The 22247-nt window shown below is 40.8% G+C and overlaps 1 protein-coding gene across 2 annotated transcripts in view; it reads left to right on the top strand.

The window, feature by feature from the left end:
• slc39a11 (solute carrier family 39, member 11) overlaps positions 1-22247 on the top strand; it is a 91324-nt gene that overhangs the window by 57420 nt on the left and 11657 nt on the right. For both annotated transcript variants that reach the window (XM_079182071.1, XM_079182070.1), the window contains exon 6: positions 21670-21837. In XM_079182071.1, the coding sequence (XP_079038197.1) occupies positions 21670-21837 (168 nt within the window). The remainder of the gene's footprint in view (positions 1-21669; positions 21838-22247) is intronic.

A 22247-nucleotide genomic window follows, 5' to 3' on the forward strand; every position in this document is an offset into this window, starting at 1 on the left:
ATGAATGTGGATGGTATGTATTGCCTTCTTTTTCCCTTAATTTGATCTACTCAGCAGGATGTTCGTCGTTAAAACTAGAATAAAATTACATTTTCACTGCTAAGACAGACATCTGATTTTCTGTTCTTAGAAAAGAGCTCTTAGAAGTCCTCTTCAGCAAAATCAATGAAACAAGGAGACTAAAAAAAACATCAACGTTGTTCACTTGGAGCAGAAATGTAAAAAACAAAAAAAGTCAGCTTTTATTGACAGGTGAGTGTTGGAGCAAGCAGAAGTGTTAAAATGTAGATGGTTTAAGGGGCTCAACGCACAATGGGGAGCATTTCTATAGCCCGCCGGCTGAACAGGCTGCTCGCAGCTTATGGTGCTAACAGCGTTGGCAAACAATGGCAACAGTGCTGGCAGAGATAACGGGGTTTACCTGGGGGGGAGGGGGGCCAGAGGGTTGGCGCTACGCTTCTGTGACGGCTATATCTTTACATATTAAATGGTTGTTTGCAGCTATATTGTGCCTTTGAATGTTTAATAGAGAAGCTTTTATTTATTTATATATATATATATATATATATATATATATATATATATATATATATATATATATATATATATGTACATACGAACATACTCGCGTATTTAAATATATAAAATAAAAAATAAATAATAATAAACATATTTAAATATGTATATATGTACTGTATACACACACATATATATATATATATATATATATATATATGTATATGTATATGTGTGTACAGGAAAAAAAATCATAATTTCAAACATACTATCATCCGATTGAAATAGAAAAACAATGTATAGTGTTTTATTGCAGCAAAATATAGTGACATGCAGAATCTGGATCAGGATCTGTTTGTGATTCCCAATATCAATATTTTATGACGATGAACAATAATGAAGCATGTGTCAATAGATCGGGGCTTTGCCTCTTGCTGCTCTCCAGCTATTTGGAGTGGCAAGAAGCGGCTTGCGAGCATGTACCCACTCAAAGAGTCATGTATTCACACGTGCACGCTCAAAACCATTCCAGTTCCTTCTCATACTTAATGCACGGCGTCTTAAATATTTCAGTCGGCATTAGGAGGAATCAAAGTGTGCCTTTAGGCGTTCTGTTTATTTAGGTCTTCAGACTGAATTTTGCAATGGACTATAAAATGACAAATGGGATTTGATTTGAATTTCTCACTGCATGCTAAGCAGAAAATACTGTGCAGAATATGAATCTCCATATTACTCGGTGTGCCACCTAGCGTAATTCAATAATTCATCTTTTCATTTTTATCATGTTTTTTTTTTTTTTTTTTCAGGCCTTGGGCCAAATATTGCAGCCAACTGCATGACCTATCTTTTATAATGAGAAGGAGGCGATGGCATAGTTGTGATCAGAGGGAAGTCTTAATGATTTTTACCAACCACATCATATATCTGAACGTACGGTTTTCTGGAATTATTCTGACGAGATGAAGCGGAAAGTGCTCCCGCACACTGAAAAGACTTGAAAGGAACGATTTCCCGCTAAATTTGTAAATCTGTGTGCAAGCTATGCAACGAATGAACTCCCTCTCCGCCCTCATCAGCTTATCAAGGACGCCTATGGATTTGCTCTTTAAAAGTTCTGAAAAGAGCAACACAAAAAGAAAAAGAGCTCATGCAGCAGAATCCCAGTATTTAGAAGCCAAATAATTACTCTTGCTGACCTGCTTGCATACACACTTTGTTTTGACGGACCTTGGGGAGTGTAGATAATGAGGATTCCTTCTAATTAAAAGTGCTGTATAGGTAGATGGGGTACTTGTGGTAGATAATGCTGAAAAGGTCCAACGGACAATGTTATGTTGTGGCTGGATTAGTTCTCTTCAGGAGGTGATGTTCTCTGAACATTTTGATTAGCTGAAATGTTGGTAAGACATTTGTTTATCAGAGGTTTGAGTTAGGCTCGTGGTCAAATGTCATAAGGGATGCACCAATCTCCCAGTTTATCTCACCAAAGAACATTGTGTACATCTCTTTTGGGCTTGAATGCATTTCCTTCCTCAGAAAATATTTGCAGAGCCGATTTTTGGAAGAATTTTTATTCTAATTTGTTTACATCCATCCATTTTTTAAGGACTGGCAGTCTCCTTCTTTGCCTTTTATCGGAACTTTTTTTGGCAAGTTATAGCAGCTGTCACTCGGTATATTTACTGTGTATCACACAACCTACTTGCACTCGTGCACTCGTCTCTCTTTTCTGAGATGACGTAAAAGTAAATGAGTGTTTTACTGCATACTTTTGAAAGTGTAAAATCTGATCACATCAGAACCACAGCGTGAACCTTGTTATACTACAATCATACAGTTGACAAATAAGCAGCTCACCACACAATCACACCAGAGACAGGAGTACTTATCGTAACCTGAAGCACATTTTTGATGACAGCACATAATGGGCCCCAGTGAGGCCAAAAGCTTAACTTCTCCACCTTAAGATTGTTTCTGACAGTTAAAGGTACAAATGTGCTGCAATTGTTTTTTAAATTTAAGATGCAGCGGCATTTTTCCAGCAGGCAGTAGTTCCAGTGATGTGTCAATGCGTTACAATGCTTGCCAGTAAAGATGTAATATTTAATGTATTATCACAACTTTAACGGCATCCACATTTGGCCATTTTGAAGTAGGAGAAATATCTTAATTCGAACAGATTTTTGAATTCTTCTCATTTTTTTGAAGAAAATATGAAGTGTAGCAGACTATAACAATACTCCTGCTCTTGTGCATATTCTTTCATGATAAAATTGTGTTTGTATGTATTTGCTAAAACAGTGTTACGCTTTCAGCGAGCCCCATTACTGTTGGCTCATCACGCTGTCTGTACTTTCTCAACATTTCATATTTGGGAGGACACGTCGCGCTGTTCCGTTAAGAGAGTGGAAGCTAGCAAGCTAGGCTAACTAGCTTTCACTCGGAAAGTGGACGTTAGCTAGTGTAGCTAGCTAAGTAAGTTGTGACTAGCGTAGCTACCTCAGCCTAAAACCTCAGCCCTACAAATACCTTGTGATTCGAATCACGACAGAGCAACAGCACGGTTACCACTTTTTGATAATTTAAATTCTGATACAAAATCAAAAGAAATGCCAAGGATATATACTCTCTGAACTCTTATTTGACATTTTGGTTGTTTAATTAAGGAACATAATTGTGCTTTTGAAGTTAAAACATGGTACCACATAACGTCCGTACAGACTACAGCTCCAGCTACGAAAGGTACAATTCTCCTCTTGAGTGTTGTTCACAAAAGAACTCTGACATTTTTCAGCTCATCTGAGATTCAGACAAACAACTATATTTTTGCCAGAAGCACTCTCTAATCTCCAATTTCCTCTCGGTGCGTTTCACTCTAGCTCATTGCTTCTTGATGAGGGACATTATCGCTGCGTCATCTTCTCTTCAACCTCAGAGGACAGAGGGAGGAAGGTTTGATGAAGGGGATGGAGAAGTGGCTGTTCCCTGTAGGGTGAAGACGTAACACTCTCTGTGACTGGGATTCGTGTTCTACCAAATGTGCATCTGTCTTCCTATATTATTTATGTCTCTTGTTCTCGCACCCTTCCAGTTTTTTTTTGTTTTTTTTATACTCCTGTCTCACTCCGGCTGCCACACAGATTTAAAGCGAGACGGAGAAGCTCGCTCTTGTTTTTGTACTTTTACTTCTATTCCTTTTTGGAGTGTGTCAATCTTGAGACGTTTGGAGAGGATGGAAACCGCGGCAGTTTAATTAGTTGCGGAAATCTTTCTGAAATCTCTCCATGTCTCTACAGTTCCCCGGCTCAGCAGGTTTCTTGGCCGCCACTGAATCAGCAGGTCGTCCAACATAGAATTTCGTTCTCGCTGAGAAGCTAATCAATCCAAACTCCACTCTTTCTTTTTTTTATTTCTCTCTCCTCACTCGTTTCCTCATATAGCTGCACAAATCAAATGGCCTTTCCCCGACGGTGAGAGTTTCGTCAATCTCAGATTATATAATTAGTATCTTTGAGAAAGCCAGAGGCATTCTCAGTAATGACAATTATTTGGACAGCCTTGCTGATGGAAAGCAATCAACGAAAACAGAAAGATGATATCATAAATCAATTTTCCATCAGCCAGGCTTCAATCGATTAGATAGTGTATTTAATTAAACGGTAAATGGAATACAGAGTAATAGGTATCCATAACATGTACACAGTGATATCTATCTGTCATCAACAGATGTTTTCATATTTTTATTATCTCTGTATTCTTATCAGATGTATGTGGTATTCAGTTAATGCTAATTACAGGAAACAAGCGGTTGGTGGACATTTACGGAGCCTCATATTGGTTATTTTGTACAGTGCAATAAAAAGCCAATGAATGTTATTACAAGTTGCATGAAGTATTGATAAAGACAACGATTTTTTTTTTAAAGTGAGGTGAATTAATTACAGAGACAGTGCACATATTTTACACGTTAACTACTGTGAGGAAGTTGGCATGATGTCTTCCGTTGATCTGGAGGAGCTTTGTCAAGCCTGGAGAAATAGCCCAATATGTTGCCATCAAGGTTTTCTTGGGCCAGGCTTGGAATCTTTAAACATATAACAGAAAGACAGCATTGCAAAGTGGTCGGTGAAAGGTTGAAATACATTTGCATATTGCATATTGGAAAATCCTGCCACAGGCATTTAAAACAATTGTGTGACCTCAATGTCTTTCCTGAGGATCAAGGGCATCTTTTTAGACTTCCCACCGTACACTGGGAAAATAAACCTATAACATGTGTTTGGTACAGCTAACATCTCAATATGCAATAAACGCTAACCTTTTATTCAGTGGTAGGCTGTTTAAAAGACATTTTTTCCCAACTCAGGCCTAGGGATCAACGGCATGATTGTGACTGCTGCTTAGATTCCCCTGGGAGGAATGGTGTGCCCCATAGGCTGTATTTAAATGATCCAGATCAGGATTCTTATGAAGCAGCATATTCTCCTAGGTATTGGCAAAGAGCAGGAGGGATCTTTATTCCTAAGGACAGAGATTATGTTTATATAGGACCGTTTAAGCCTCAATCTGTCTTCTCAATGTAGAGGGTAAGATTCTTCAACTCCCCCGAGAGAGGGAAAAGATTAGAGTTGGTGGCAGAGGAGCGTGGCTGGAAACCAAAGGCGCCCCGAATGGAAGTTGTCTTCAGGGGATTTGTTGGCAAATCAGTTTTGTCCTCATTAACTCGGTATACGAGAGTGAAAAACAAGCACACACTGCTGACAGTTCCAAGTGAATAGCTGTGGGTTAGAAGGAATGTGAGTGACTGTTTCAAAGATAGGAAAGAGCAGAACTTGCTCTCCTAATGGCCGTGTGTCTAAGTGTCCTTGAGCGAGACACTGAACCCCAAGTTGCTCCCCGGGCGCCTAGGCTGCCCACTACTCCTAATGCTTAGGATAGGTTCAATGCAGAAGTTAAAGTTCATGTATGTTTATGATCATTTTATTATTCAATTTTCAATATTTTTATTTTTACTGACATTGTGACAAGTTTTCTTCTAAAACTAGCAACTATTTGTAAGACTAGTAGAGCTAGTTAAGTAGGGATGATGGCTGGACTACTGAGCAGGCCATGGCATTAAGATGATGCAGCCTATCAAGGGATAGAGAATGGTGTCATCTTTCATGGGGCAACGTATCCTCATACAACAGTTCATCACATTCTTAAGTGATTTTGTTCCTCTTTGTGCGTTTTTCTCCGAATGTCCAGCGCGTATAACCTGTTAGGCGACAAAACTACATTGCCAGGTTTTGGAAAAAGATCGCGGTTTGGGTTGAAAGTGACTTCGGAAGTGGCGTTACTTATAGATGGAAGTTACGTGAGAAATACGTTGACTTCTGGTTTCACACGGGACACAAACTGCGGTCTCCTGGGTGAGAGTCCTGTGTTTTTAGACCCACTAACCCAACCCCCACCTCCTTCCTACGCAGACTTTGTCACTCTTTGTACGACGTCACCTGTCCTGGGTCCAGATTACCTCAATTATAAGGATAGGTTATGTTGATTATATACAAATTACGGGGAATACATTTTCGTTGGTATACCTACGCACAGTGTTTGAGAACAGCCTGCACGGGGCCCAGTAGAGTCATCATGGCACAGAAAATATTTTGACAAGCCCCAGTAGGAAAAGCACAAATGTAAATAATAAAAGGAGTGATGGCTGAATTGCATTCAGTTTCACACTGTCATGGTTTACTCGTACAAACACAAAACACTCTCGCAAAGAGTAAAGAGCGAAGAAGAGCGTCATATAAATCACTTTTCCGAAACGAATATAATGAATTTTACCCACATGCTATATACCTACTTAACGACGAGATTCTGAGAAAAAATACAAAAAAGTCATTTTACTCACTCAAAACACAAGTATACACAAAGTAATATATAAACTACCAAGTTCTAGCACAATACCACATATTTTTCGGCAAGCTACAGCGAGCTATGCACTCCGAATGCAGATATCATCACAAAAAAGGAGACCGTCATGGCCGAACGATAGCTTAGCAAGCATGAGAATTCCACCCTGAATCCGCAGATATCTTCCATATTTATCTCCTTCAAATCATTCAAACGTTACACCGTGGAACACACACAAGATCAACCAACCACAGAGCAAAACATTTGAAACGCACCGTACCTTGAGCTGATTTTCTGGATGAAAAACTCTGTAAATCCGCTTAAATCCTTTCGCTACATATGCGCCGGTCCCTCTCTTTCGTTTGAGAGTAAAATAGAGATAATCCATGCATTTATGTATAGATAGTCCTCCTTTTACTTTTCAGCGAATCATATCGACGCTCGGTCTGTTGCACAACTCTTTTGGAGTTTTAGTGGCTAAAAAGTCTGCCAATCACCTGACTGACTGGCCCACTGCATTCTACACTCATTTCCGCATTCTTAGACGTATCACATGTGCAAATCAACCAATCATAGGCAGGGAGCGACGAAAAACTCACATAAAACACATAAATCAGGCCCCTGAGAGGTCAAAAATGATTCTAAAATGATGCCAAACTGCTGTATTAGATAGATTGAACCCTATTAGTGATAAAACAAGTGAAATATATAGTTATATAGTATATAAAATTAGAATAGAACAGCTGGAAACCTGGTTCCAAAATTCGGAAAATTCAGAATTTTGGCTTGACCTGCTTCACTTTATCAAAGCCAATTCTTTTTTAAAAAGGACTGCTGACATGTTGTGCTATGATTGTGGAGAGTTTTAGGCTTACTGATGCATTATTTCAAAGACAAAAGTGCTTTTTTTCCCATGCGAACCTGAACATTTTCAATTTGAGCTGTGTTATATTCATTCAGCATTTACCAGTAACATATACACTGATATGTACACATATTAACAAACTATCACAAGTGTTAGTGTTATTATTCCATTGAAATTATTCAAATAGACCTTGTAGTTAGAGAGATAAGCCCCTTTGAGTATGGGTATGAAATCTTCGAGCAGAGGCCTCAAAATAGGCTTAGAGGTTAAAAGGTTAAGCGCCAATGAAATAAAAATCCTTTTGGTCTTCAAAGAACATGAAATTAAGTCAACCTTTACAGACCTGTTGCCACATAGTAATTGTGACTGCCAGTCTTTTCCTTTCGTGTCGGTGTGTTTCTGTGCTCACTAATTTACTATTTTGTGTTTTTTTTATCTGGATGAAGACACAGTCAGAGTAAGAATTGAGTAGGAATACAGAGTTAGCGACAGATGGACGGTAAGGCCGGCAGGAATATGCAGCAGATGGACATTTCAGAAGCACCAAAGGAAAATAATTCTCCTGTAAAGATACAATAAAATCCAGGACCAGATCTGGTGACGCAGACCGCAGATGACGTCAGGCGTTCTGTTGTGCTCGATCAGTTCCTCTCTGCTGTTCTTAGTTTATATATGTTCATGTCTTCCAATGCAGATTACTTCATGATGTGCAATAAGGTTAGATTTAGTAGGGTACAGGCGAAGACATGACAAACAGGAAGTGCATTCAAATAGATTAAAATATTCAAAATGGAAGCAGCACATAGTCATGAATACATGGTCACGCCGTACTCTGCTGTGGTGAGTGATAAGCAGATGGATAGATTGCCATTTTAAACGGGTTGATACAAGGTTAGTAGATTCATATACAGCTACAACCAAAAAAGGAGAAGAATAGAAAGCCAACTGACCAAATTGCCACTGAACACAAAGTATGGAGGAATATACAAGATGAATTGATATTGATGGCGGAGATGTACCCGAGGAGACATGAAAGTAAGAGTGTGTGTCATTTTGAAGCCTTGCTGGATCGATGGTCTCTGGTGCAACTTGTTGTAGCCAAGCCCTCAGGGCGAGCGCCAGGCTGTGAAGCCAATTTTACATCGTGGCCAAATTGTGGAATTTCGATTTACATGTCATCAGGTGATGCCATGGGGCCTAAAAATACTTTTTTTCTCCACAGACTTATATTGAGAAAGAGACGTCTGTAAAACAGTGGTCATAGGGTCATTTTTGTAAATCAACTTCCTAGTACAAACACTTGAATAGCCCTTATTTAAATCATAAAGTGTTTATAGTTGTAAAATGCACGAAATGCTGAGGTCTTTTCCTTCCTCTGTTCATGTTAATGAGGACCATTAGCTGGGAGGCGGGGTCAAAGGATACTCTAGTGTGCATGCTCTCTGGGCCCATGGATGTGAAGGATTCTGGTAATGTTGTGCTGGGAAGTGGAACTTCTTTTGCTTCATGTGCCACCGGGCACCATGGGAATGAACACGGCTCTGCCTCCAACACTGTATCCAGTTATCTTTATACATCCAGCGTTGTAACACATTGTCTCCGTTTATCTCTCGCTGCTTACAATATTAGTTTTTAAGAAGACGTTTTGTTTTATTTCTCGTTGGAGGTGTGTGTAGCCTCATCAATGTGGCACAGTTCATTGTGTGTGTGTGTGTGTGTGTGTGTGTGTGTATGTGAAGGCGTGTTTTACCCATCTCGTGGGGCCTAAATCTGTTTCCACATTACAGTGTGGGGACTTTCCTTGCTTATGGGGTCAAAATGCACATCCTCATAACGTACATCGTTACATTTTATTGTGAAGACTTGGTTAAAGGTCGGGGTGCGGGTTTGGGTAAGTGTCCAGGAAGTGAACGCAAGTCAATGTAATGGCCCCAAAGTCGTGTGTGTGTGTGTGTGTGTGTGTTTGTGTGTCATGATCAGGGTCAGACAGTTGCCTGGCAACAATGGATAATTAAAGATACAAGTTTTGCTGTTGACTGTCTCTCTCTCTCTCTCTCTCTCTCTCTCTCTCTCTCTCTCTCTCTCTCTCTCTCTCTCTCTGTGTGTGTGTCTGCTGGATGCGTAAACAGACCATGTCTACGTCACAACTTTATGAAGGGATAATATATCAGGGCTGTGTATCTGTCAGCTTCTTTCTGAGTTCTTTTTTTTTTTGCCCCTTAAAGTGTTGCATCTTGTTCTCCCACTGCGGCTCCTGTGTGCATCTCAAGACAAGATAGAAAGTGTAAAATGACATGTCATAGATTCATAACACTTTTTCTTGTGTCCTGTCTTATGTATATTTCTTTACCTCTGCTGTTGCTACAACAACAGAAGCAGGAGGACAAAACTGACACATTACTTTTTGGTGATGCAGCATTGTTATTATGGCGGCATTCTGCCGTTGTTTACCTTCTTGAAGTTTGCCCTTTCTCGGCTTTCGTGTGACTTTACATGACATTTCATGACATGAACACTACTGAAAGAGGCCACCGGTTAATGAATACAACGAGGTGGTGTTTTTAATCACATTCAAGGCTGTAGCTCTTGGTGGGTAATTGACATTGCTGTGGAAAGGATATTGTTGAAGCAACTTCAATCAAAGTAGCATTTTGTCCTATTTGCTCAAACTGTCACTCTATATTCTGAAAGTAGTTTGTCAGACAATTAACCTGTGAAAATTAACCATTGTTTGCTTAATTGCCTTTGTACAAGCGCTGTAAAGAAAATTATTCAAGTATTACGTGCTTTATAAAGAAACAAAGGTTGAATATCCTTGGCTGGAAAAATATATACTCAAATTAAGATTTTTAAGACCACCTGTTTCTAAGCAAATTGGCCTTCGTTGTAAAATTCCTAGACATGTAAATAGTGTTTTTATCAGTGAACTATTTGTGACAGTCATGTGATTGCTCGCTGCAAGTTAACCAACCAAGCACAGCGACCGCTTAGGGAGGCTACGCACCCCTCGCGCCGGCCTCACTACGGCGAGTAGAAACTCAGCTTTACACATCAAGATTCTGTTTACCTCATTGCCTCGAATGTATTCAGAAACCTATTTCGGGGTAAATTGAGAAAGTTTGTGACCTGGCCACCATGTTGAAAACCAAGCACCGCCCACTGACAGGAGCAAACTTTCTAATTTTACAGCTAAACAGTGCACTAAGATGTGTCTCTGTGCAGTAACAGAATCTTGATTGAGATTTGATCAGCACTGCCTACGTTGATAGTTTGATCGAAGGTCACGTGCTCCGCGAGCAGTGATTGACAGGTGCTCTAGAGACTCCTCGGCTCAGATTGGTTGTTTTCCTTCGGGTGCGGTGGAATCTTACAAATGCTTTTAAGAGCACTAAAGGAGGCAGAGGAACCAGATTTTTTTTACAAATTATCCATCTCATGTCTACTGACAGGATATAGTGACAGTTTGAGCAAATATAATTTTTTTTATTATTGTTACCAACCGTAGCTTTAATGTTAGTACAAAGTCAGTGAGTTAGCTGTGGGCTACAACTTCTATTTAGCTGATATTTATTTCGATTTTGGCAAATTGGCACCATTAGAAATATGCCTAAATGTAGGCCTACCCATTGATGTACATTATTATCAATGACTTTGATACCGAAGAAAAGTTAAACACATGATGAGTTTCAGGCAAGTTCTGGAGTTAAAAGGAGTGTCTTTTTTTCTATGATTTCTAAGCAGATTTACTGTTGTTTATTCAGAATGCAGATTGTAGCAGTTGGACGTTAAGTTTAGGTCCATTTCCTCAATAAGCTGTGTCACAGTTGACCACGTAGATGCGCAGTCCAAACCAGGGGGACTAACTACAATAACTAACTTCCTGTTGTGTTTAGAGTACTGGAATACACCTGTCCCTTTTACCTCACGCAGGAGAGTGGTAGACATATCAAAAACCTATTGTTGTTAAAATGATGTGGTGTTTAAATCTTCCACGCCGGCACTAGTAGATCTGACAATATGGAAAGAAACCCCAGACAGGTTTGGTCTTTCAATTAGATCAGAAACAAAGACCCTGATACATTTTGCAATGAAAGTAAAGTCGAACAAAATGTTCAGCTCCAGGGGCTTCAGCTCTCTGTTCAATGTTTAATCTTACGAAAGTTAACAGCCAAGTCACAAAAGTCAACACTGCTTCCAAAAGGAAATGTTTCAAAGTTTGCATTTCCAGGTTCATCCCAATTAAGTACACCTTGTATCTCAGAATAGTCAAGTTCATCTGCTCCCTTGCTTCTGATGCTTTTTTATGCATTCATATTCATGAAAATCTGTATCCATCATTCATCACAGCGGGAGGACAGGGTGTCCTGTCAGCTCTGTCCATATCTGATCTTCACACTCCCTCCTTTGCTGTCACCATCTGTTTTTGGGGATAGAACATTTTCTCTCATGCTCTCCCTGTGTTTGTTTCTTGATCTCTTCAACTTTCTTATGCTGTTAGTTCTATTGCTGCAATCCATACTTCTGTTGTATTTCATTTTATTTTCTCAAGTATTTTCTCAAAAACACAAACACAACTCTATCCTTAATTTTACCAAACAACCAACCAAATAAAATTGTTACACAAATTCCACCAAAAGTCGACTGAATAAAACTGTTACCCTAATCCCATCAAAGAAACAACCTAGTAAAACTGAAACCCTTATCTCAACAAAAAAACAGCTCAATAAAACTCTCTTCTTTGTCCCGCCAAAGAACCAAACAGGGCTGAAACCCCTATAGCACCAAACCACCAATCAAATAATACTCTAACCTTTATCCCACCAATCAGCAGTATTAAACTGTAACCCTAATCCCACCAAACAATCAAAAAAGGAATTGTAGCCTGAATCTCAACAACTAGGCAACACAAACCTGTAACTCTAATCCCACCAATGGACCAACAAAAAGAAACGAGACACAAAATTTGGGCCCACCAACCAAATAAACAAACCTTTTTCCCCTGGTCTCCCCAACCAACCAACAAAGAAAACTAGCGCTGACTCTAATCCCACCAACCAACCAACAAAAAGAAACAAAACTAAATTATGACTACTAATGATAACAGCAGAAGTGGATATAATAGAATAACAATGCTAACAAAGGCAGTAATGGTATCGGCAATAGCAATGAGACCACTAATTATAATGATAGTAGCAGTGGGCGTCAGGCAGGACCACGGTCCAAGAACATTAATCATGTTCCATTTAGGTGTGCCAGTAATAAGTGGGCCTGCATACACTATACCAGGCTCCAGAGCTGGCACACATGAATGGAATGGGGCCATTATTAATGTCACAAGCTACAACTGTCTTTGCCAAGTGAGCATGTACATCATCTCCTCATGTGGAGGAGCAGACGAGCAGAACGTTCTTGCTATGGAGGATTTCCCTCATTTGTTACTCATCATGTTATTTTTTGCTCGTGTGGTATTGAATGAGGTTAGTGCCGGCAGGTATTGTGTTGTATTGCTTAAATCTGACTTGGTCATGCCCACATTGAGCTGTGACTTTACAAAATGAGTTCATTAAATTGCAAATTTACATTGAGGAGGCGCGTTTTCAAATTCTATGTATTGGCTCAAAAGACTGTGATTATTGTTGAATTAAATGTTTTCAGAGCAGTACCACGTACTAATGAGCGATCAGGCATTTAAGACGGTAGTTAGGAACAGTAGAAATCCGCAAGCCACCGTTACATCTGCGTGTTTACTTTGGACACCAAGATGGAGAAAATGGAACACAAAAGGCGAGAAAAAAAGACTTTTGAGTTGGGGACAATACAAGACCCCAAAGTGAACAAATGGGCCTTCAGCAACAGCATGGCCCAAGCTTTGTCCAGCTGCTGTCCCCTTCAAGGGATAGATATAGGAGTGCTTTGTGCTAACCATAATTAGTAGATATTCATGCCAGGCTGAAATAATTAGTTGGCACTGGTTTATTGGCTCTGTCGTTGGACAGTTTATCGGTGCAGTCAGTGAGGTTCCTTCCCTGGTATTTTTCTGTATACGACTTTAGAGATCAGTTTTGGGTCACTCGAGTAGTTACAGCGCTGATCCCTTCCTCCTCCTTCAGTATCCCTCCTCTCTCTTTCGCCCCGATCTCTTCCCTCTCATGGTCACCCCCCACTGCTCACCGTCTCCCTTTAATAGCCTCAGCTTCTCCTGATTTTGCTCCCGCCGCCTAAATCCTGTCTTCCTGCCTCACCTTTCCTCCCCCGCAGTCTCTTTGCTATCCCTCTTCTCTAAACGTCATTAACGTGTGTGTTCAAATCCATCTGACCCTGTCTGGATGTGACTGGCAGAATGTGCGGCAGCATCGTCCAGGCCGTGTAACGGACCATTAGCTTCTCTACGGCTGATAATGTCAGCAATCAGTGGCTTCAACTGCCAGACTAACCACAATAGATGAGGGGTTGTCAAAAAACAATCCCAGAGTAATTTATTGTCCCTACATTGTCCCCTATTTTTTAAGCTGGTCTGGTGAGTTTTTTTGTGTTCGGGTACTGATTTTGTGTCGCTGCAGTAAAACTCTCGGCAGCACCAACTTTAAGTTTACAGAATAACAACTGCGGGCAAGCAGCGTGAACATTCCACTGGTTTGAACAATGAAGAGGAGAGGATCCTATGAGCAATGACCTTAAACATGACTCTTGAGCCCTAGAGCTGCTCAGCGGCCAACAGTGCAACACTCTGATTACACCTGGCAGCTCCCAGGTTGCTGGCAATTGGGGGTTGGGGTCACTGACTGAAAGTGAAAGCGCATCTGAAAAGAGAGCAATCGTGCTTCGTCATGTAGCACGCAACAGGAGATTGTCTGCGTGAGACGCGTTCTCACCTACTGGAAATACTCCGTTTGTTTGAGGCAAAGATTGCCGTCTGGGTAGAGCGTACAGGAGGCAGAACACGAGGCAAAAACACTGCGGTCGCGTAGCCGGTTTGTAATTTGGTCATTAACAATCGAGTCTCTTGCCATTCCTTGAATTTGTCCGACAGTTCCCTTCTCAACAGAAGTCCGTAAATCTCGTGGTCTCTCAGTTTCGACATTTTTGTTGGCGTCTTCGTCTAAATTACCCTTCTTCTTCACCCTCGGGTGTTCGTTTTCTTACGGTTTTGCCGCATGACAGAAATTTCATCGACACTCACTCGCTGGCTTTGAATCCTCTACTGTAGAGCTGGCAGGGTAAAGTTTGCTTAAAATGTCCGGTCTAACTGAATCGGACATTTGAGTTCTCACATTCAGCTCCTCCGGGTAATGTCTATATAAGTTCAGGGTTGCAGTGCACGTGTGATGCAACCGTGGTATCATTTGGAGTGGTGTTTCTGGCTGCTTGCTGTCCTTTTAGCTCTGGTCTGGTCTCCACCAGAGTTTGGTGATAATTCTGTTCCTCTTTTGAACCCCCGTTCACAATACAGAAAGTCCTTTGGTCCATAGTCAATATGAAAGTATTGATTCGCGCAGCTTAAATGGATCTACTGTATGTTGAGCTAAAAAAGAAAGATAAGCCAAAAAAAAGCAGCTAGAACAAAAAAAGAGACGGAGAGACAAATCAAATTGATTCATATTTTATCATCAGTGTCAATAGGACACAAGGCAAATTTAGAAATGCACATAAAAGGAGTAAAAAAAGCTCGAAAGAGTGCAATCGCTATGTGAACGGTATGAGTGGATCCACCACCTTTGTCTCGCCGCTGTCTGTTGTCAGGCAAGGTCACCTGAGCCGGTCTCATTTCGCTGATTCAATGTTCCAGTGTTGTCAAGGTAACTGCAGCCGGCATGAGTCGCTGGCGCTTTAGTCCAGGACTCATTTAACTGCGTACTGGCGGTAATAAATCTGTAACTGTTGACACTGTTTGTTGTTTATTAGCAGCACGATGTTGCAACGGCTGCCGAGGCGGCTGTTGCTAATGAGTACCCAAGGTGATGACGGATAACAGGTGGGAATTGAGGCTGTGTTAGAGATGAGTGTTAAGTCGGCATGTGTGTGAGTGTGGGAGAGCACATACACGCATGTGATGCTGTGCAGGGTGGCAGATTGACACCCAGTAGCCATCATTCGCCGATCGTTTGTTGTCCGACATAGCAAAACGGACTAAAATGCATGTAATCGTCCAAATGGCTGCTTAATTTCAGAATCAATCCGTTGTGTTCTTGTGTAGATGCAGAAAAAATGCATTAGACATGTTCACAAAGTTTGAAGCATGCTATTGTCTAAGATATCATTGTATGTTGCAGCTTTTAGATTTGATTGGAACCAAGAGACTGAACCCAAAAACACAATTTCAGACCAAAAGTAAACAAACGTATGTGGACGGGATGTTGTACACTATTATATATAATGATATCTGTCAGTAGTTTGTACCATATTAAAGCTAGAGTTGGTATTCTTCTTCAAATTGTATTTGTTGAAATTCTCTTTACATTCCGACAGCAATCAATAATTAAAATGCTCTGACAAAAAAAAGAAAATGATAATAATAATCTCGTATTTGTGGCTGGCTACCTGCGCGCACTCTGCCCGTGCACACATTGCACATTACTGGGGTCTGTGAGCACTTACGCTGCGTTCTAGACAGGACATTTCTAATTTCCGACCTCCAAGGATTCCAGCTGCATGAATGCCAAACAAAGACAAAAAACTATGGGATTACCATTTAAAACTAGCAAATGAAAACACAAAACAGTGCTGCCTTCACACCTTTCTGGCATTTTCAATATTTTATCGACTAACTTTTGAGCAAGAACAACTTTCTGAGACTGTTTACTCCAAATATATGTTACGGGGCCTTTTAGTTAATTGTTTAGCATTCACAATGTGGGCTTCCATTGTTTTGAGACGACAGAAAACTGCGTCTAAGTGAAGTTGGGGTAGGTGGATTTGCCCCGAATTTACAAGTAGGAACACCTACTTTGAGTTGCTCTTGGTTGTTTACGTTTCTAATCATCATTTTGGGGGAGTGGCTTTGGAAGCAGGCCTGTAGGAATGAGATGTTCTCGCTGGATTCAGCGACTTTTAGAGCTTGTGCTGCTAGATACGTTCACTGGAAAAGAGTTGAGATGGGTTTTTCGGTTGGAAGATTTTAAAAATCCAGCGAAAGCTTGCTGGTTTCCATGACCAACCGTAGCTTGAATTAACAACATGCCAAAATAAGGGTATCTGAATGAATATATAACACAATATATTAAGCCAATTTAAAATCTGGTTATTCATGTATTCATTAAAAAATGTAAGAAATCTTTAAAAGAACAGTTCAACATTTTAGAAATGGTAACCATGGCAAACTATGGTTTTACAGGGGAGTTATGTGCTTTATGTTATCTTCATGCTAAGCTAAGATGCCCACCTCCTGCCTTAGCTTCATATTGAATAGACAGACATGAGAATAGTAACTGTATATCCTAACATTTCAAGGACTTAATACACCTTTTCAAACCTACCGATGAAGACCTTGCTCCTATATGTTATCACACAGTAAAGCTATATAATAGATAGAGATATATTATGGGTAAGTTGGAGCAGGAAATGATATCTTGTGAGGTGACGTGTTCTTGACACAGCATGCGTTTTACATGATTGAGACGGAATGGTTATATATAACCATGTATTATATACAGCTGATAGTTTCTTAGAATCAATCACACCTTTCATTATGAGATAAAACCGTTGAATAATAACAATGTCGCAGAAAGCGAGGAGAGAGCTGTGTAGGTGAAGCGTGACACAGAAGAACATGAGGAGGAGGAAAGGGGAGGGATTATTGAGGAGCAGTTGTGTGAAAAAAAAAGAAGAAGATGGATTTAGGGTCAGCAGGCCAGTGCCAAGGAGAGGCATGAAAGAGTTTTACATGGGGGTTCTGGAGGTAGAAATCACAATCAGCATGGCGGGAACAGAGGAAGAGAGGAGGATGCAGGTATATCTGTGATTGCCAGGCTCGGATAGAGATGAGAGAGGGGGAGAGAGAGAGAGAGAGAGGTAGAGCGAGATGGAGAGAGAGAAAGAGATAGAGACTGTCAGTCAGAGTGCGAGAGAGTGAGCGCGTGGGTGGACGTGACAGAGAGGTGGATGAACATGGAGCTAGATGTTGGTCATGAAATGCATTCTTTAAAATGTAAAATAACGAGCAAGTTATAGAATATTCTATGTCGATATTCAGTCTCAAGGAGCATATATGTGTGTCTGTGTGCGTTTTCCAAGGTCAGGGAGAGCAGTAGGACGCTTCCACTTCCGAATGTTAATCATCTCAACAATGAAGTGTTTCCACCCACCTGTCAATCAAAGTAACAGGCTACTCTGTGTGGAGGAGATGGAAAAATATGCTCTAATGAGGTGTGTGTGTGTGTGTGTGTGTGTGCAACAGGGTGTACCTCCCATCCCATCTTCATTAAAGTGTGTCAAGGCATGCCAAGGCAGATTGCTTCTTTAGAGCTGCCTTGACAGGCCAATCAAATTCACTGTAAATCTTAAGCTACCAACCAGGAAGCAGTGTTCACCTCAACCTCCTTGTGGTCATTAACTTCCTGAAATTGCAGATTACATTGTGTGGCAACAGAAGCAGTAGACGCTGCCTGGTTCAATGAACATCAACATGATGTTCTCGTTCTTTCACTTCACTTCTCAAGTAGATAGACCTTGAGTAGATACACAATGGTGACCCAACATACTACACCATACACGTTTGTGTTTGCCCTTCTGGAAAGGCTGGAAAAACAACCTTATCTGCATTATTGTGGGCGGCGACCAGCTTTAAACTTCCAGGGACCCATCCTCAGCTCTCTCGACTCCAAAGACTCCCCCCAAAGAAAGTTCAATGAACCTTAAAGGTCCCCCAAGCCACCTGCCCTTTCCCTTCATCTGCTTAAGTCTACCAAAATGAAATAACAAAGCAGACCTTTCACTCAGGGCTTGAAAGCAGCACTGGTGATCATATAATCCCAAAGCCCCCCCCCCACCAAATATAAAGATCTCCCTATACCCTTGCAAACTGCAGGGCCATCAAAGTCCTTAATAACCTGGAAAAACACTTTCAAAGAATCCTGCCAGATGCTGTTAAAAGCTACAGATACTACAGGAGCTGGGGGGGGGGGGGGGGCAGGTCACAAACGTCGACTTTGACTCGGGATGAACTGATAGCATCTGATTGCCTTGACAGATATTTGTTTTGAACCTACACATTTGCACTCCCCCACACACACCAGCATTGTTGAGCTATTCAAATAACTGTTCTCATTTTTGCTCATACACCTTCTGTTTCTCTTAGCCTGTATCCCTCATTTTTTATACATATATATATATATATACATGCTTAATTAGCTGTGTGTTGGCATCAGTTAGCAAACAAACAATAAAAACCAGTTACTGTTACCCAGGCGCTGTTTGTGTCAAGTGTGAAACCAAGAGTAAAACATTGACTCTACGCTTGTTACCTACCGTTACATGAGACATTTATTTATTCACGGTAGTAACTTTGTTACTTTGCGTTGTTTTAACACAAACCATGATCTTTTTTCCACCCATAACCAAGTAGCTTTTGTTGCCTGAACCCAACCAATCGTTTCACAAAGCATCGTGCGTTTCTGCAAGCGTGACACGAGGCCGGTATGAAACATGTTTTGGGTGCACAAACTTCGACATTCAACGTTTTCCCTCGTTTGCAGAAAACAACATGCAGGATACATAAAAAGGCACTTTGTGCAGTTTTAGGTGTCATCTGTCTGATATCAAAACATTTTCAGACCTGACTTATCAGCAATTATGTCATTATTAACCAACGATGCAGCTCCACTCTAAAAAAAAATACATTTTAATATTATTGAGTAATGTCAAGTATGCCACTGATATTTATTAATACATGTGACCTTATTCTTTACTATGAAGTTTGATTTTTAAGAATTTAAAATGACAATGTTGATGCAGCAGATTTTCCAACCACGCTAATTGCCACCTCTGATTTTTAAATAATACAGACGGTGGAAGGTCTAAATCCGCCCACTACAGCCGCCCTGTAGTAATGAGTAGCTGTGAGAGAGGAACGGTACTGTAATGCTCTTTGATGAGACTGTCAGAGAGGTGACGTTTGGATAAAAGCGTCTGCTAAATGACTGTAATGTAAATGTAATGTAATGTATTGTAAGTCTATATTCATTTCCTAGACTTTCTTTTACATAAATCAGCATTACTTATTATGTATAACATGTTTTTATCAGTATCGTACGATTATACATAGCTCTTTGTAGTGTACTGACACGCAGCCCTTTGTTATGGTTAAATACTTTGGGAAGTTTAATCGGATAAAAATGGATTCGGGGCTTTTGGCCTTTGAAATTGTCCAATGACTGAGGAAGCACCGCGAGCAATAGTCCAGATCATTTGACCTTTGCACGCCAGATAATTCCAATTTACAGCGGCCTACATGGCAAAACAAGACACTTGGAATGCATTAGTACAGGTCAATTGCTTGTGTCTGAGACTGCATGTGAGAGATAGAAGAAGAAGGAAGGATTGTGAGGGAGGAGAGAAAGAGATGGAGGCAGATGGTGGTCGGAATGGATTCAGGGAGAAGAGGTAAAGACTTTGGAGTCTGCAGTGGTACCCCCGAGATGATTAAATGTTTAATTACAGTCAATTAAGCAATGGATACACTTAAAAAGCAATTATAACTTTAATTTAATTTGAAGCATAAAAGTGAATAAAATACTTAAACGGTCATACAATATGCCAACAAATAGGATTTGTGTGGGGTTTATTACCCAGCTATAGTCTGTTGAGCACAGCTGCAGTGCACAGGAATGGGAGCTGCTGGCCAATCAGAGATGGCGTTGCGCCGTGGGTAGACTTCATAACGTTTTTAGAATGCTAACTGCCTAAATTAAAGCACAACAAAAGAATCAATGTTTTTATCAACATTATTACTTGTGTGCGTGAAAAGTGTCGCTCGTAGTGACAAACCCAACAGAATTATCGGCCCACTCTGTGGGTGCACTTTGGTGTGATGAAGTTGAGCGCAGTATAAATGAACATTCTCATAGTTTGAACACGATGAACAAAATCATTTTGCTGGGGAGGAGGAGTGGTGGTGATGCTTCCATTAACATGATGGGTATTGAATCAGAATGGAGCAGAATTGGTGTCGGTATCACTTTAGGGTACTTGGTACATTTTTTTAAGAGATACCCAGTCCTAAAAAAGACAGATTCATATGAGTTTTGCTAACCTTATAAATTGAAACATACAATTGTCAAATCAATTATAAATGTTTGGCATTTGGTGCAATTGCTTTTTTATTTCCTTCCTCCTAAACAGCAAATGATTCTTGAAAGCGGTGGTGCTTTCTGGGGCATTTGGTTGGTATCTGGTTTGCCTGTATGAGAAGAGGATACACGATCACTAGGTCATCTAAACCCTCCCTTTATCCATTCATTTAATGGTCACTTTTTTATGTCAAGCAAATGTAATATTGTTTGTGCAACCCCCAGCGGGGGTAGTGTGCTAATTAGATTATCGTGGTCCATCAACTTTGTTTTCATGACGTTAACAGAGGTTACAATGCTGATAATCGGATTAGTACAGAAACAAACCCTGGACTTTTTTTCATTTATTTCCGATGAGAATTGTAGCTCTTTTCCCTCAGGCTGCAACTGTAGACTTGATGACAGACATCCTAATCAGACTTGAGGCAGCCTACAGAGGCATCTGATTTTATCTTGAACAAACCTATTTGTCTTATGAGTTCCGCTTTGATTCAAATATCTTGCGGGCATCTGTTTGCCGAGTGCAAAGCTTCACAGGAAGTTGTCATTGGGTTCCAGAAAGTCAGATGGTTGGAAGGCAAGTGCCGCTCGACCGACAAATTTGAGGGTTTTGTTTGTGATGTTCAGACAAACATAATTAGCGTTTCAAAGAACCGCCCTGATTAGCCCCATCGTTGTGGGTTTGAGTGTCTTCGTTAGGCTTCACTGGATGTGATCTCTCATCCACTTTAAAGCACCTTTTTTTTTTTGTCGATGCATCCGACCGGTGAAGTGTTCTCACTCAACGCTAACGGGATGTTATGCAAAGTGTTCAGTGCAATCAACCTCTGTGTGACAGCTGTTAAATCTTCCCCTTGAGCTACAGTGGTCTACCAAATGGCTTCACTCAAAGGCAGAGCCAAAAGGCTGCTGCCCGTCTCTGCTTGAACATATTCATTGTGCTGCACCCAGTTGTCCACAGAAAAAACAACAAAAAAGGAGAATCTGAAGCGTGGCCTGTATTTCATATCGCTCTGCAAAGTTTAATTGCGTGTCCAAATGACACGGGATACATACAATTGTTGCATCATTTTCTTTTCAACATCACTCTCCTCTGTCGTGCAGATAAAATGGATAACGGAGAGGTGTACCAGCGGAGGAGAGGACCTCCTTCGGCCAGCTCAGATGGACAGGAAACGGGAAGTAAACAACACGAAAGGGTTGAGCAGACGGCAGGCAGCTGGCGACGAATTGTTCTTCTCATCCTCGCCATCACCATCCACAACATCCCAGGTGAGAGCGAGCCACGGGGCTGTCTAAAGTAGCTGCTAAGGGAAGTTGTCAATCTCTCCGATTAAGTTGTTCGCGAGCGCAGTTGAAGGGAACTCTTAGAATCACCAGTGTGCAGAATCTCGCAGTATCCAGCGGTGAGGTTGCAGATTGCATATTGTAACCAACTGAAACCTGTGTGCCAAGCGTGTAGGAGAACTCCGCTGGCCGACGCAAAAAATGTGAAAGGTCATATCTAGAGCATATGTGTGGTTTGTCCGTTCTGGGCTACTGTAGAAAAGTGGCTGTGCAACATCGCTATGCAGATATAAACCGCTCATTGTAAGGTGAGGAAAACACAACTATTCTTATTTTCAGGGGATTATTCACTTAAGAAAACATAGTTATCAATATTCTATTTCTCCCAATAGATC

This window comes from Pholis gunnellus (assembly GCF_910591455.1).
Source record: "Pholis gunnellus genome assembly, chromosome: 21".
In the NCBI taxonomy this organism is placed as follows: Eukaryota; Metazoa; Chordata; class Actinopteri; order Perciformes; family Pholidae; genus Pholis; species Pholis gunnellus.